Consider the following 14,560-nt stretch of genomic DNA (forward strand, 5'->3'; position numbering starts at 1 on the left):
GGAGGGTGGGAGGAGGAGGAGAGAGACAGAGCAAACAGAGAAACAAAAAGGTTAGTCTTGGGTCGTATTCATTAGGAACTTAGCTGAAGAAGAAAAACAACAACTGAAACAAGTAGGGACCATCTGTACTTGCCCAATAAGAAACACTCGTTTTCGCTTTCATCTTTTTGCTACAGTGTGATTTAATGAATATGCCCCCAGATACATGGGCTGAATCTCAAACCGAAGACTTGGCCCTTAAGTCCTTTATCGAGTGGCTACTGGCTGTTGTGTTTGACAGTGATCACTCCAGTCTGCCAGTGTTTTGGCCAAAATGATAATTGAGACGATAGCATGCTATGTCCCAACTGCAACTTTTCCAAATCTATTTGCGAGCGTCGTCTTCTGCGACCTGTTCCCGTAGCACGACTCATTTGCTATGAAACACGGACACCGGGTTCCTTGGGCAGACAGACTCATACTCCGACAGACAGTGAGAAAGTTGTAAAAACAACATCTCCATAGTCCTGCACAAAGTGTGTGCAAGTAAATCGGTTGCCAGTGATTTCATCAGCTGGTTTTAGCTTGTTGTAGCCTGCCGCTAGCTAGCTTCACTGACAAACACAGGGAATTTCAGTTAGCACTGGCTAAGGATGTTGGGCACTGCACTGAAACAGCATGTAGCTTGTCACTTACTTACGAGAGTTGGACAGCTTGTTGTAGACATGTCCCCAGTAGTCAGTCCGCACTTCAACATATTTCCAAAGCACCAATCGCTATGTTGGGTCAGCTAAACGCACAGCACAGCAACAGACTCGATAAATGTACTGAATCTGGGCAGAGCATGCTGTTTTCCGCTTCATTAAAACATGTTCATCGTGATAAAATTTTACTACAGTAGCTAGCTAACTTGCTTATGGAAAGAGCACTGCATTTAGTGTTGCACTAGCTGGTTGGTTAGCTTCTCTTTCCTTTCATATGACGTGACTGGCTCAGGATTAGCTAGCTAGTTAATAATGAACACGTTTGTGTAAATGATCAAACTTCAGAAATACACTAAACTCCTTAGCTAGATGTAAAATCCTGTCACTAAGAACTCAGAATTAAACTTCAAAATGTATTAAATGTTTTGATTTATCTTGACTTATTCTGAAAATGTTTGAGGGCGAGGAAGTAGTGACTATTGTTGCTAGGTAACATGCTAAGATTCATGGGAAGAAGTTGCTGCCAAGGGCTTTGAGTCGGAATAGGATGCCCATTTGATAAATAGGCATCCGAAGGGATGACTCGACAATTACCGTTTGAGATTGGCTCGATTGACTCGCGAACGTGTCCAGTGGTGAGTGTTCGGTTTGAGATTCGGCCATGGATTGGTGGAACAAAGAAAAACAGGAAGCAGAGGAACGAGATGGATAATAGATGGTCTCTTACGTGTGTGGGCAGGTAGATGTCATACACCGCCCCAGAGTCCACGTCCACGGCATGGAAGCCGTTGCTGGAGCCGTAGATGACCTTTAACCTCTGACCCTCCTCCACCGTCAGGTCAACCAGCAGGGGTTTGTGCACCAGGTCACCAAACGACTGCAGGAGGAAGACGGTTACAGAATGCACCTTTAAGGTCATATTTGTAGTGGGAATGTGAATGTAAACAAATGCCATGGTGGTCCGACTGCAGCCTTTGCCAGTTTACAGTACCTTGAAGGCCATGAACTTGTGGTACGGCTTGGGGGCCCACGCATAGACCTCCACAGAGTTCTTCAAGGCAAGAACCAAAAACTTGATCCTCTCATATTTCACTGAAGTCAAGAGAAAATACGTTTTTATTTCTGACCGCTCGTCAAGATTGGACGTGGACATGCTACATACAGCCTTGTAACTAGAGAAGTGTCATTCCTGATGGTAAATGGAGAGTTCCGTACCGACTTTGTAGTGTACGCAGCCCTCCAGCTCTCCTACAGTGACCCAGCCCTGCTTCTTCTCCACCTCTGGGTCGTTGTGCAAAATCTTGTTCCTCAGCCAGGACAGGTAGTACACACGCAACTTATTCTTCTTCCCTGTGTGTGTGTGTGTGTGTGTGTGTGTGTGTGTGTGTGTGTGTGTGTGTGAGAGAGAGCGAGAGAGAGGGAGGGATGGTGAGATAGAAAAACAAGAGAAAGGGCGAATGAGTTGGAGTATAGGATAAGTCAGGAGAGTGTGTCCGTGCACCTCCGTGGTCCGTACCTGATATAGTGACCAGGACGTTGAGTCCCTCCAGGACGTCCATCTGTTGGATGCGCCGTCGGCTGATGAGGGGGTAGACCTTCCCCTGACCGCTACGGTCCAGCAGCATCAGACCACTCTCTGTCCCCACCAGCAGGTTGACACCTGGGAGAGGACAGGGACACACACACACCAGTCAGAACCCAGGGGGAGGACAGGGACACACACACCAGTCAGAACCCAGGGGGAGGACAGGGACACACACACCAGTCAGAACCCAGGGGGAGGACAGGGACACACACACCAGTCAGAACCCAGGGGGAGGACAGGGACACACACACCAGTCAGAACCCAGGGGGAGGACAGGGACACACACACACCAGTCAGAACCCAGGGGGAGGCAGGTCTGTCATGCTTGACATTAAACATATGATGGATTGACTTATCCTATACTCCAACTCATTCTCTCTTTCTCTATAAATGTTATCCATCCATTCATCTATCCATCCAAGCAGTATATCACATCCATCCATCTATCTATCTATCAACTCTATCCTTCCACTCAGCCACCTCTCCCTCAGGTACGTACCCCATAGTGCAGCACACAGGATCTCAGAGTTGAACCTCTTCTTGTACTTGCGGATCTCGGGCGTGTCGCTCTGGGGGCGTGTGTTGACCGGGTTCACATTGACCACGGAGCCCTTACGGGACGGGTCAGCCCGCAGGGCGTCCACCAGCCGCCCGTCGTTCCCGAAGGCCGCTGTGGACACCAAAGGTCAGATGTCAGAGAGAGAAGGGGCGGGGCTTTGCTTTGTCATGAATATCCTTTGTTGATCATGCTCTGTATTACACTTCCTGGGCCAAGCAGTGGCTTCATGTTCTATGTCTAGTTCAGGGTTTACTAACTCCTAGCTACTGACCCAGAGATGATTCTACTGCTAATGGATAAGATGAGGACGGGAGAAAAGAGAGCGCATCCTAAAAATCAGCATTAAAAAGGGTAGAGAAGGAAGAGGAGGTGACTCACCCATGTTGTTGAGGGAGCTGCCGCTGGAGGGGGAGACCTGCAGGAGGCGCGGGTCGATGAAGGGGGTGAAGGAGGAGGAAGACTTGTGTTTCTGCATGGTGTTGCTGGCCGATTGGGTCTGGCGACACAGGCACGGGAGTGAGAGCAGAATACACACACACACACACACACACACACACACACACACACACAACAATAATAATAAGAATGTTGGGTGCTTATATTTGTCCTGTTTCAACTGTGTATTATACAGGTGCGAAATGGAAATGTGTTTTTTGCATATCCCAACTACCCCCGAGACAATCCTCAGAGAGTGGGGTCACGGCCAGGGTCAGACATTATCAGTTGTGACACTGGAGCAGTGAGGGTTAAGTGCCTTGCTCAAGGTCACATCAGCTGATTCTTTACCATGTCGCCTCTGGGATTCGAACTAGAGACCTTTCGGTTACTGGCTAGGCTATCTGCCGCCCTAAAAGATCCCCATCTACCTGGAACTCAACCGGGTCTGCTACACTATCAGTATTGCCTGAGCCCATTTCTCCTTGGCTTCATACAGTCAAATATTACAATATTGTTTATTGTATAATCCGTTTGTATTGAAGAATACTTTTTCCCCAGCAGGGGGAGCTATGGCAGCTGCAGTGAGTCTGGTTCCATCTCAGCAACGGATTCATTTTACTGCGCTCATGACGTTTTATGGTAGACATGTTCATTGCTGGGCTGACAATAACGTCATAAGGCTGAACAGGATTTATAGTAGCCAATTAACAGTACAATAGGAAGGGCCTGCAGGCTTGGCCAATCAAACTGAGAATCACTCAGATCTGCTTTAGAAACCACAGGGCTTCATAAAACACTATCTACACACTGAGTTCTGTTACAACACTCTACATCAGGACATCATCTAGTAACCAAACATGACATCTACTCTACGGACGGCAAGAACAAAACAATAAACACACACAAAACGCATGAGAAGATTTGACATGCAGTTGTTGTTGGAAGCAGACATAAAAAAACAAGGTTAGTGACTTAAAAGGAAAGCAGAACCAACATGGAAGACGAAACAAAGATGGCGTGTTCAGGATGGAAACAGAAATTCAGAGAGAAACGGGATGAAACGTGATGAAATATGAAAAGTTGCCAGTGTAAAGCACACAGATTTGATCAAACGCCACCATCAAAACGCAGCAGTTTATCATTAGGCTAAAAGGTAGCCGCGCTGTTCAGTGTCTTCCATGATAGTAGCGTTATCATGCTAACACACACCTTTAGTTGGGCAGTAAAAATCCATACAAGCTAGGGTTGTCCAAAAGCACCGCACACCAAGCATGCTAGCTACCACCCAGGCGCAGCCTACTACTAAACTGCTAGTGAAATTACATCAAAGCACTAGGGCCATGGAGAGATGTGAGATAAAGTCCAATGAGGTGTTCCACAACCTCTTAACCCCTGACAAGATGGACTACATAGACTTCACCTCCCAGCTTGCACCTGGGCAAAGTGTTTTACAAACGCTCTCTAGACGAGTAAAGCCGCTTGCTCATTGCTAAGGTCCCACACTAGGTGGTGCTAGTGTTAGAGGCAGTGCTATGAGTAATATTCAGAAGGTGCAGCAGCCCAGAGATCATTAGTCAGTTCAGTCAGCCAGCCAACAGGGGGCAGAGTAGACTGAATAACCAGAGTAGCCAGCCAGCAGGGGGCAGAGTAGACTGAATAACCAGAGTAGCCAGCCAACAGGGGACAGAGTAGACTGAATAAATCAGAGTAGCCAGCCAACAGGGGGCAGAGTAGACTGAATAAATCAGAGTAGCCAGCCAACAGGGGGCAGTGTAGACTGAATAAATCAGAGTAGCCAGCCAACAGGGGGCAGAGTAGACTGAATAAATCAGAGTAGCCAGCCAACAGGGGGCAGAGTAGACTGAATAAATCAGAGTAGCCAGCCAACAGGGGGCAGAGTAGACTGAATAAATCAGAGTAGCCAGCCAACAGGGGGCAGAGTAGACTGAATAAATCAGAGTAGCCAGCCAACAGGGGGCAGAGTAGACTGAATAAATCAGAGTAGCCAGCCAACAGGGGGCAGAGTAGACTGAATAAATCAGAGTAGCCAGCCAACAGGGGACAGAGTAGACTGAATAAATCAGAGTAGCCAGCCAACAGGGGGCAGAGTAGACTGAATAAATCAGAGTAGCCAGCCAACAGGGGGCAGAGTAGACTGAATAAATCAGAGTAGCCAGCCAACAGGGGACAGAGTAGACTGAATAAATCAGAGTAGCCAGCCAACAGGGGGCAGAGTAGACTGAATAAATCAGAGTAGCCAGCCAACAGGGGACAGAGTAGACTTAATAAATAAGAGTAGCCAGCCAACAGGGGACAGAGTAGACTGAACAACCAGAGTAGCCAGCTTAAGGGACAGGGGACATACCTCGATGGCAATGAGCTTGTCCAGGGGGGTCTGGGGGGACATGGCTGGGCTGACATGGCTGGAGGAGGAGGAGGAGATGGAGATGGAAGAAGAGGTGGAGGAGGCAGAGGTGGGGGAGTGGTGGCTCTGCTGAATAAGGTCTGGCAGCAGGTGAATGCGGCCGGCAAAGCCGTTTTTCTCCTGGTGACCGTTACCAGGACCGTGAGGAGTGTGCGCTTGAACGGCCGCACCGGGACCGGAGGAGGATGAAGAGACATTGACCTCCGGGCGCTTTTTGTCGCCCGCGCTCTGTAACCAAGAACAACCTCAACTTCTCTCTCGTTTTCCACTAGTAACTGTACATGATAGTGTGCTTTACCAGCAAACAAAGACTCAACATAGGAAATCAAACAAGATGATAACAAATGAAACCAGGGGTGGAAGTGGGGGAATATGGCTTACATTTAGTACTACAGACAAAAGAGGGGAGACATGATAACAAGCAGAGGGTCTTCTGCAGTCCTACCTGTCGGATGACCAAGGTACCATCCTTGGAGGGTGTGGTGAGGTCGTTCTCTGAGTCGTCGTGGGCCAGCAAGGTCTTCAGGGATGCAGTCTCTCCGTTACTCAGACCTCTCCTGGTGTAAACAGTACGTCTCATATTCAAACTCCAATTATTAATAATACATGGGACTTTATATATCGCACTTTTCAATGACCCAAATGACCCACCTCATACAAGTCTTTCTGTGCTATATAGTATATATGATCGTCTTTTCATGTTGATATAATGTAACGTCAAGGTGTGCCGCCCGCTCCATCTGAAAGCCTTTCTTTAGGGCAGTATCACTAAGGCCCAGAGTTCATAAAGCATCAGAGAGTGCTGATCTACGATCGGTTTTGCCTTTCAGATCATAATGAATGAGATTACATGGACGGGGGGGGGGGGGGGAACCTGATTGCAGACTAAGACGCTTTGTGAATACGGTGCCCAGGTCAGAGGTCAGGGTTGTTACGTACCCGGCCCTGGTATCCTCTGCTCCCGAGGTGGACTCGTCTGCTGCGTCCTGGTCCACTTCTTCATCGTCGTCTTCGTCGGTGGTGCCCGACTCCTCGCTGGAGGAGGAGTAGTCTGTCACCTTGTGGGGGGGCCGCACATCCTCCACTGCCCGCAGCTCTTTGGCCAGGGCCGTCAGGTCCTAGAGGTCAGAGATCAACGAGGGGTCAAATAAGGCTCTGAATATTTTCAATACTCCCTTTCCTAATATCATCACTGATTTAAACCATGTCAGATCACTGACTACTAGTCTTACAGGGGGAGGATGCATTGTCAAAAGGATTGAATCATTCCCCATACATTAAGGCCATAACATTAACCTCAGTTCTACTGAAAACAGTGATGTGCCAGGTAAAGACTGGACTGGTGATGGAGTAAGAGAAACTGGATTGGGACGGAGCAGGCAGGAGGCAAGAAGACAGCAGGGAGAACGGCGGGGTCAGAGGTGCGTCGTCAGCCAATCACGTGGCAGCCAAGGAGAGGAGGACCAATGAGGCAAATGGAAAAGCGATGGAATTGGGCACTGAGCTTCTCACAGGACAACCCTCTTCTGAAAACGGATTGGCATACATGGTGGCCCATGCGGTGTGTAAATAAGCATAGCAACAGAGCATGACGTTCTTATGCACGCTTGCTTACCACGTCACCCTATACAATTCCCCCCATAATCACATGGTTGGAGTAATGGGATGCCACAGGTTGCCGTGTCATGGCCCATAGGGAACACCAAAAGATAAGACAACGGGATAGTCAGTCAGTCATACAAACACCACCACACTGTTACTGTAGCAGGCTGCAGTGCTGGCCTGGTTTACAGCCAGATGCAGGGACCATCACTACAACACTATGTGGATACAGTCATAGGAGACAGGTTCTTACGGCTGGCCGGTTGGGTCGGGCGAAGTCCTTCTTGTCGTCAGGCTTTTTGGCAGAGTTGTCGGGGCGTTGCAGTGGGGAGCCCTCAGACTTAGACGATGCTGGAGGAGAGGATGGTAAACCAACGTCAGTGGAAGACCTACAAGATACTGAATGCAGTGTTGTACATCCAGTATGCTGTGTGTGTGTCTGTTCGTGTGTGTGTGTCTGTTCGTGTGTGTGTGTGTGTGTGTGTGTGTGTGTGCACTCACAGCGTGCTCTGAACCTCTCCCCAGAGCCAGCCTGGGTGCTGGAGTTGGAGGAGCCAGAGGAGCTGCCACTACCGGGCCTGGGAACCAGCTTCTCCACTCGGTCCCACAGCAGACGTGGCTCCGCATTACTGGAAGACACACAACACAGGAGAGAGATTGAAAACACACACACACACACACACACTTCCCCATACCCACCCCGCGAACAATTGAACTTCTTCAAACACCACACAGAGCTGACCGCCTACCTGCCGGCGCTCCTCTGTACTGCCTGGTTGCTAGGCGGGGCAGAGGCCTGGAGAGGAGAGTCTCTGCGTGACAACACAGGGGACCTGGACGTTGTCCTCACTGGAACCTGTAGTAGACAAGACAGACGCCCTCACACACCTGGCTACAGGAGCATAAACCACCACCACACAGCAGGTCCTCGCACCGCTGCATAGCCCCAATCCCTCTTCCCAAAATGGGCCTTCTACCCTCCAACTACAAACAGATGGCTGGATCATTTTATTCATCTACGAAGACATGGATATTGGTAATGGACCCAGATCATTATTCACTAGCTATGATGTATTATCCCCACCAAGCAGTGGTCTGTTCAGGGGTTTCCAAACTCAGGAAACCCTGGTCTAGGTGCTGCTTTTGGTCAGCCCTAAGTTACATTAGTGAACAGTGAATATGATGGGCATGCATGATGTACACGGTGAAGAGGAACAACTCATGAAGCCATGCAGGACCACGTGGTGTGTAGTTAGGCAGTGGAAGCACAGCACTGAGTACAGCTAGTTACTATACACTGGGACAATTGCAGCTACAACCAGGAGTTATAGTCAGTCACTGATCATACTACTGGACCAGACCACCAGTCTAATCTACCTTATTGTAGCTCTACACTATGCTGTGGGACATAGCCTTACAATGGCGAAGGCAAAAGCCCACAGTGCAATCCCACTGGTGTTGAATGGGACACCCAGAGAGGCTGTAGACATGGCTAGCTTGCCCTTGAGAGGGGACCACAGATGGGGGCTGAAAAAGGGGGTCCCCTGGGGTGTCCTTTCTTACCCTGGGGGGAACCTCGTCGCTGGGGCCCAAGGCGGGGGGCTGGGGGTCAGTGCGTGCAGCTGATGGTGCGGCAGCAGAGGGGTGAAGGTGGTGGTTGTGGGGCTCCTGGGAGCGCAGATGGAGATGTGCAAAACTAGGAACGGCGGGTTCACTGAAGGAATGGGAGCGAGACACGACAGGGGGCGGGGCGGCGCTGCTGCTCTTAAGAGCGGCCAGGTGGGACCACTGGACCTTCCAGACAGACACACAGAGGGGAGAAAACAGGGGGGAGGTAGGAGGGAGAAGGTCAAACCAGAGTGAAGGCACAGAGATGAAGGGCATGGCTGAAAACATATGCATATATACATGTAACATATGCATATAATAGACATGCATTGCACATACAGACGGCATGCAGTCAGAGACGTACACATACAAAAGCGACAACAGAAACCGTCAGACAGGTTCATGCACAAAAACATTTACAGTGAAGACAAATAACAGGACAACAGGTAGTTGAATGGCACAGTGAGAGGGGCACGGAGATGAGTGAAGTGGAGCCAAGCAGCCAATCACATGCAGCCTCCTCTGGCATCCTGGGTAATGTTTATCACGCCACTGAAGGGACAACCTTTTGCTCAGGTCAATTAGTGGAAGGTTCCAGAAATCCCACTGACACACATGAGTAGATCTACTGACATCACGGAGCATGTCATTGTATTGGGACCTCTACTAGCTCATCCACAGAGATACATCATTCCATATCTGTGTGGGTGCTAGAATGGACAACTCGTGGCGTCAATGCCTTGCTGTCAGGTGACCTACTGAATGGAGAGCGATAGATGGAGAGAGAGAAGGGAAGGATGAGAAGGGGTTTACCTGTGGTTCCATGGGTCGGTGCATGGCAGGCGGGACGGACTCGGAGGAGGAGCCGCCGTTAGAGAAGGGTTCGGAGCGGGGGGGCACGGGGGGCTGCTTGGTGGGTGGGGCGGTCTGGGGGGAGCCCTGGATGTTCTTTCGGAAGCGCTCGTCGGCCTGGGAGTGCAGGACAGACAGACAGGACAAAGACAGACAGGGTCAGTGAGGATCAGCGGGGTCAAGGTTGAGGCATTAACGCGACGACAAAATACACAAGGAGAACGAGGAAGAGTCAACACTGAAGCCGACGCCTTGTTATGGACAGGGAGGGAAGGTCCGCTGACATGCACACGAGCCCACCTCTGTTAATAATCTTAAACACCTCCAGGGGGAGTCATCCCAGAGAACACAGTCTCTCTCTAGGACCCAGCAGCACACATACGTTAGTGTGGGCCTGAGCTGACCACATGCATGACACCCTCTCCAGTCACTTACCTGAAGAGTACAAGGCACAGCCGCATAACAAACCATCACGCTCATTTAGTGGGTTACGGGAGTGGAAGACAAGAGCAGGAACCCTGAATACTTCATCTGCTTTTCATCACCGGGGCAGAGACAGCAATACAACACAGGAATGTGTGAAGGACTGACAGCGTCGACTTAACATCACCTACTGCTTAAGGCTATATCAACTCAAGCCCGTTGATTTAAATATTTGTGTTACATTCAGGTATGGTAACGCAACTGAACGCATATGAAAGAAAAACAGATGCATTTTTCTTGAAATGAATTATAGCTGACTAATGGCAAGAGAAAATGTACGGTGTTTTGCGTAGTCAAACCATTTGGTCCTAAACACAAAATGATGTCGACAGAGATGCAGCTTGCAGCGCTTCAGTCTATACTTAGTCTTTTTCTTGCTCAGTCCTCTCAAGATTCAGACACGTCATCCTCGAGACGTTTTAGTAGAGAAGCTTCAGATAGTCAAGCAAAGACTAGAGGCAGAAGTGAAGCAACACAGCTCTGCATTAGTTCAGTTTTAGAGAGGCGGTGGTTGTGAGCGACTGGCTTTCTTTTCTCTCTACTGTCCTCTCCTCTCAGCCGCAAGGTCAAACAAAACGGTTGCCTGAGAAGTCAATTCACTAATACATTTTGTGTAGCGCCACCGAATAAGAAACAGACAACGACATTGTTATCCTAGCAAGGTGAAGTCACAGGCTATTTTGTGTCGCATACATTAAACGCAGCGCTACATTGGACTGTGTGAGGTATGAAACATTATTAGAAGATGATAACTGAAAGAAAAAAGAAATCCATAGCTCCAGCTCACACCACCAGGACTAACAGAACACGCTGTGTGGAGAGGCGGGCAGGCAGCTAGAATAGAAGTAGCAGCAGGCAGCAGGAGAAGGAAGTGACGTCGGTGTTGGGGTTCACCTCTCTGATTGGCTGAGGGTCGCCGAGAGGGTCGCTAGGCTCCGAGTGGTCGGTCTGTGGGGACTTGGGGCCATCTAGGCCCCCGGTCTGTGAGGGTTTAGTAACGTCTGTGGACTGGCTGGCTAGGGCATCGCTATTGTCAGAGGGGGGATTTTCTGAGTCTTCATCAACACTGTTTGGGGACAGTTTCTGAGGGGTCTTGGTCGTATTTTCCCAGGACGTGGTTTGTGGGGACTTTGTGGTATCCAAGGACATTCTCCGTGGGGCGTTAGCAGTGGCGTTGTCCAGGAAGTGGGTTTGTGGGGACCTAGTGTTATCGCATGACGTTCTCCGTGAAGCAAGAGAATTAACATTGTTGAGGAAGTGGGGTTGTGGAGCTGGGGCTCTATCGCGTACGGGGCCCGGGGACGTTGTCTGAGGGCCTTTGCTAGTACTGTCAGGGGACATTCTCTTGGAGTCCTCGGTCTTTTCGCAGGGCTGCGGTGGTTTGTTGTCGTGCTGGAGGGACAGCAGATAGGCCTGCTCTTGCTGCAGACGCTTGTGGAGACGCTCTGCCTTCCGCTGCTCCTCCAGCTCCCGCCATTTGAACTCCTGATGCAGAGTGCGCGGCTGAGTTGAGGCACATTAGACATGGGGGAAGTGGCTAATGGCATGTATAAGCTAATGCTACCTTGGGGTTATCACTTGAAAACTGATTCAGCGTAGTTCTATAAAGATGAAGTAAACTTGATAAATTAAAGCCTACAAACATGTTAAATAAAGTCTACATTAAGATGCAGATTCTTTCATTTCATTACCCACAAATAAATTCATGTTACAACCTTCTTTGGTGAGTAATAGAAACAAAGTTGAGGATTGGGTGAATAGTGTGGAATGGTTCAATTTATGGGAAGCAAGACAGAATGGTGAATTCTGAGCAATAAAGAAACATAAAAAGGTGATTATATATATATATATACCCCTCTCTCTCAACTAATTTCCTCAGGATGTGAATGGAGACACCGACAGAGAAACATAGGAACTCCATCTTCCTGTATGGTATTTCCCAATGACAAATCTATACAACAGCTAACATCAACCATATATCAGACAACATAGCCAGAACACCTTGCCTTGATTACCACCTATGTTCTAGAAAAGAGCTTGCTCCTAAATGTGCGATCCAGTCCTGAAAACAGGGGCTTTCTCAGCGGGGTGCAACATTTCCAACGTTGTCAATACAAATGTAATAGAATACAGCTCCAGACACCATTCCCTGTTCTACTTGACAAGCCTCACGGGTGCTCTACGTAACCAATTTCTGAACGTTCTGTAACGTTGCGCCCTCCTGAACGCGCCCCTGGAAAGTAAGAGTGGTAGGATGCAAGTTTCTTACCAGGAGCATGGCCTGTTCATGGAGCAGCTGCTGCTGCAGGATCTCCAGGTGCCTCTGCTCCTCCTCCAGCTGCCGACGAATGTACTCCTGTCAATCAAACACAGCCTCCATGATTGGATGAAATACAGGAAGTGACAAAACTGCCCAGCGTGTCGGCCAATTAGAGTGCTTCTTGTCACTTAAAGACCTACCTGCTCACGGTCGCTCCTCCTCTTCTCCTCCTCCGCCCTCCGGCGCTCGTCGTCCTCTTTCCGTCGCCGTTCCATCTCCTCCATGCGCCTCTTCTCCTCCTGCTCGCGGCGGCGCTGCTCGCGCTCCTGCTGCCTCCTCATCTCGCGCTCGCGCCGCTGTTGCTGTGAGGCACCAGGAGGGGGCGACAGAGAGAGAACCTCAGGGATACGACACACAGGGAGAGCTGAAATTCTAGTTGGGATTCCCTGTTCAAAGATATTATGAGATATCGCTGCTACTATGGCAATGATTTTCCATAGTAGCAGTGATCTGAATGGTTTGAGGAAAACAAGAGAGGATGGGAAGTCAAATACAGGCTTTGGTGAATTGATCAAGCGAGGAGCAGCTGTCTATAGATCTAGAAACATAGGACACCTTTTATCCTTGTAATGGCAGTCTTCTGTGACAGCATGGGCTGAGTCATTGTGGGCTATCCAAGTTCGACCCTCTATGGGGTGATCACAGTTTCTCTGTCCAATCGTGGCTGCAGGATCAACCTACACCCCGCCCATTTCTTCAGACAGCAGAACTCGCCAATCGAGTTATTCAGAGCATGCAGCACCTCGCACTGTACTCGCACCCTAAATTCTACATACAAGTTTTACTTTAAAAAAAAGTTTACATCTATGAATCAATGTTTATTAACTCTACCTCCTCCAGTCGCCTCCTCTGCTCCTTCTGTTGCTCAATGCGTTTCTGCCTCTCGGCCAATAGTTGGCGCTTGTACTCCTCCTGCTCACGGAGCTGCTGCTCCTGCAGGAGCTGCTGTCGGCGCAGCGCCTCCGAGCGCTCCTTGTTCTCCTGCTGCAGCCGGATGAAGTCCTTACGCAGCGTCGACTCCCCCGGCATGTTCACTATGGAGCTGCAGGGTGGACCAGCGGATACGAGGGAATAGTGATTTAGTTCATGGGAACAGTAAGTTAGTTCATGAGTTAATTCAAGATTATTTCAAGGGAATAGTTAAGTCGGTTTCTGTGTCAGATGGGTGGAGTTGTTTAGCGATTCCAGGTAGGTGTTCACTACACTGGTGGCAGGCGAGGAGTGCTTTCCCGGCTAGATTGTGAATTGCAAAATGAACTGTGTACATCAACGTGTAACACTAAGACATTACCTAGGCTCTCCCTCTTGCTCTCCAGCATCCTCCTCTTCCTCCTCACTCCCGCTGTACTCATATTCAGTCTCATCTGAAAAAACAAGACGTGGATAGTGTGGCAAGATGTAGAAACATGGGCTATTCAATGTAAACATCAAATCATTTCTTAACATCAAATCATTTCTGGGTAACAATTAAGTACGTTAATGTGATTTGTTTCTTTTCAACCATTTTAATTGAAAACAAAATAGCTACTTAGCAAAGAGCAATTTATACTCCCAAAGTATCTGGGATTGGTCTGAGTTGGGAAAATGGTTTGGAACTCTCTCATTGGTCTATTAACTAATTTACCACCTGGTGATTTCCCACCCAAAACAGGCAGAGATTTCAGGCAATCTTTTCAAAACAGCTCTTACACTAAAAGGGCACCGTCATCATTTTGACAGTATTACTTTAAGACTGTGATTAAACAGGTAGACTCACCTTTCTCTCCCCTCTTCTTCTTGGTGCGGTCGATGTGGTCTTTGAGCTGGATGCGGACCTGCCTCTCGTTGGGCTGGTCCCTGATGAAGGGGTGCTTGAGCAGCTGCTCGGTGGGGGGCCGCTGGTTGTAGTTCTTCACCAGGGAGCCCTCGATGAAGCTGCAAAACTTCTTAGACCTAAGGGGGGGGGGGGGGGGGGGGGGGGGGGGGCAGATGAGGCCGCTAATGAGATCACCACCAGTCGTATTAC

General features: G+C 49.2%; 1 protein-coding gene across 11 annotated transcripts in view; it reads right to left on the minus strand.

The window, feature by feature from the left end:
* The window catches only part of LOC106574534 (mitogen-activated protein kinase kinase kinase kinase 4), a 45,165-nt gene that overhangs the window by 3,985 nt on the left and 26,620 nt on the right, over positions 1-14,560 (minus strand). Inside the window, exons 10-29 of one of the 11 annotated variants that reach the window (XM_045697677.2) lie at positions 14,312-14,487; positions 13,847-13,919; positions 13,387-13,597; positions 12,696-12,857; positions 12,505-12,591; positions 11,130-11,720; positions 9,714-9,869; positions 8,856-9,086; positions 8,042-8,148; positions 7,794-7,921; positions 7,546-7,643; positions 6,630-6,808; positions 6,136-6,247; positions 5,631-5,918; positions 3,206-3,323; positions 2,768-2,938; positions 2,200-2,343; positions 1,899-2,033; positions 1,675-1,775; positions 1,411-1,560 (exon numbers count right to left, since the gene is read on the minus strand). In XM_045697677.2, coding sequence (XP_045553633.1) covers positions 1,411-1,560; positions 1,675-1,775; positions 1,899-2,033; positions 2,200-2,343; positions 2,768-2,938; positions 3,206-3,323; positions 5,631-5,918; positions 6,136-6,247; positions 6,630-6,808; positions 7,546-7,643; positions 7,794-7,921; positions 8,042-8,148; positions 8,856-9,086; positions 9,714-9,869; positions 11,130-11,720; positions 12,505-12,591; positions 12,696-12,857; positions 13,387-13,597; positions 13,847-13,919; positions 14,312-14,487 — 3,418 coding nt within the window. Of the gene's footprint in view, positions 1-1,410; positions 1,561-1,674; positions 1,776-1,898; positions 2,034-2,199; positions 2,344-2,767; positions 2,939-3,205; positions 3,324-5,630; positions 5,919-6,135; positions 6,248-6,629; positions 6,809-7,545; positions 7,644-7,793; positions 7,922-8,041; positions 8,149-8,855; positions 9,087-9,713; positions 9,870-11,129; positions 11,739-12,504; positions 12,592-12,695; positions 12,858-13,386; positions 13,598-13,846; positions 13,920-14,311; positions 14,488-14,560 lie in introns of all 11 variants that reach the window. The other 10 variants (XM_082962874.1, XM_014150474.3, XM_045697679.2 and 7 more) reach the window with 10 other exon arrangements.

This window comes from Salmo salar, chromosome 16, assembly GCF_965601325.2.
Source record: "Salmo salar chromosome 16, fSalSal1, whole genome shotgun sequence".
Classification (NCBI taxonomy): domain Eukaryota; kingdom Metazoa; phylum Chordata; class Actinopteri; order Salmoniformes; family Salmonidae; genus Salmo; species Salmo salar.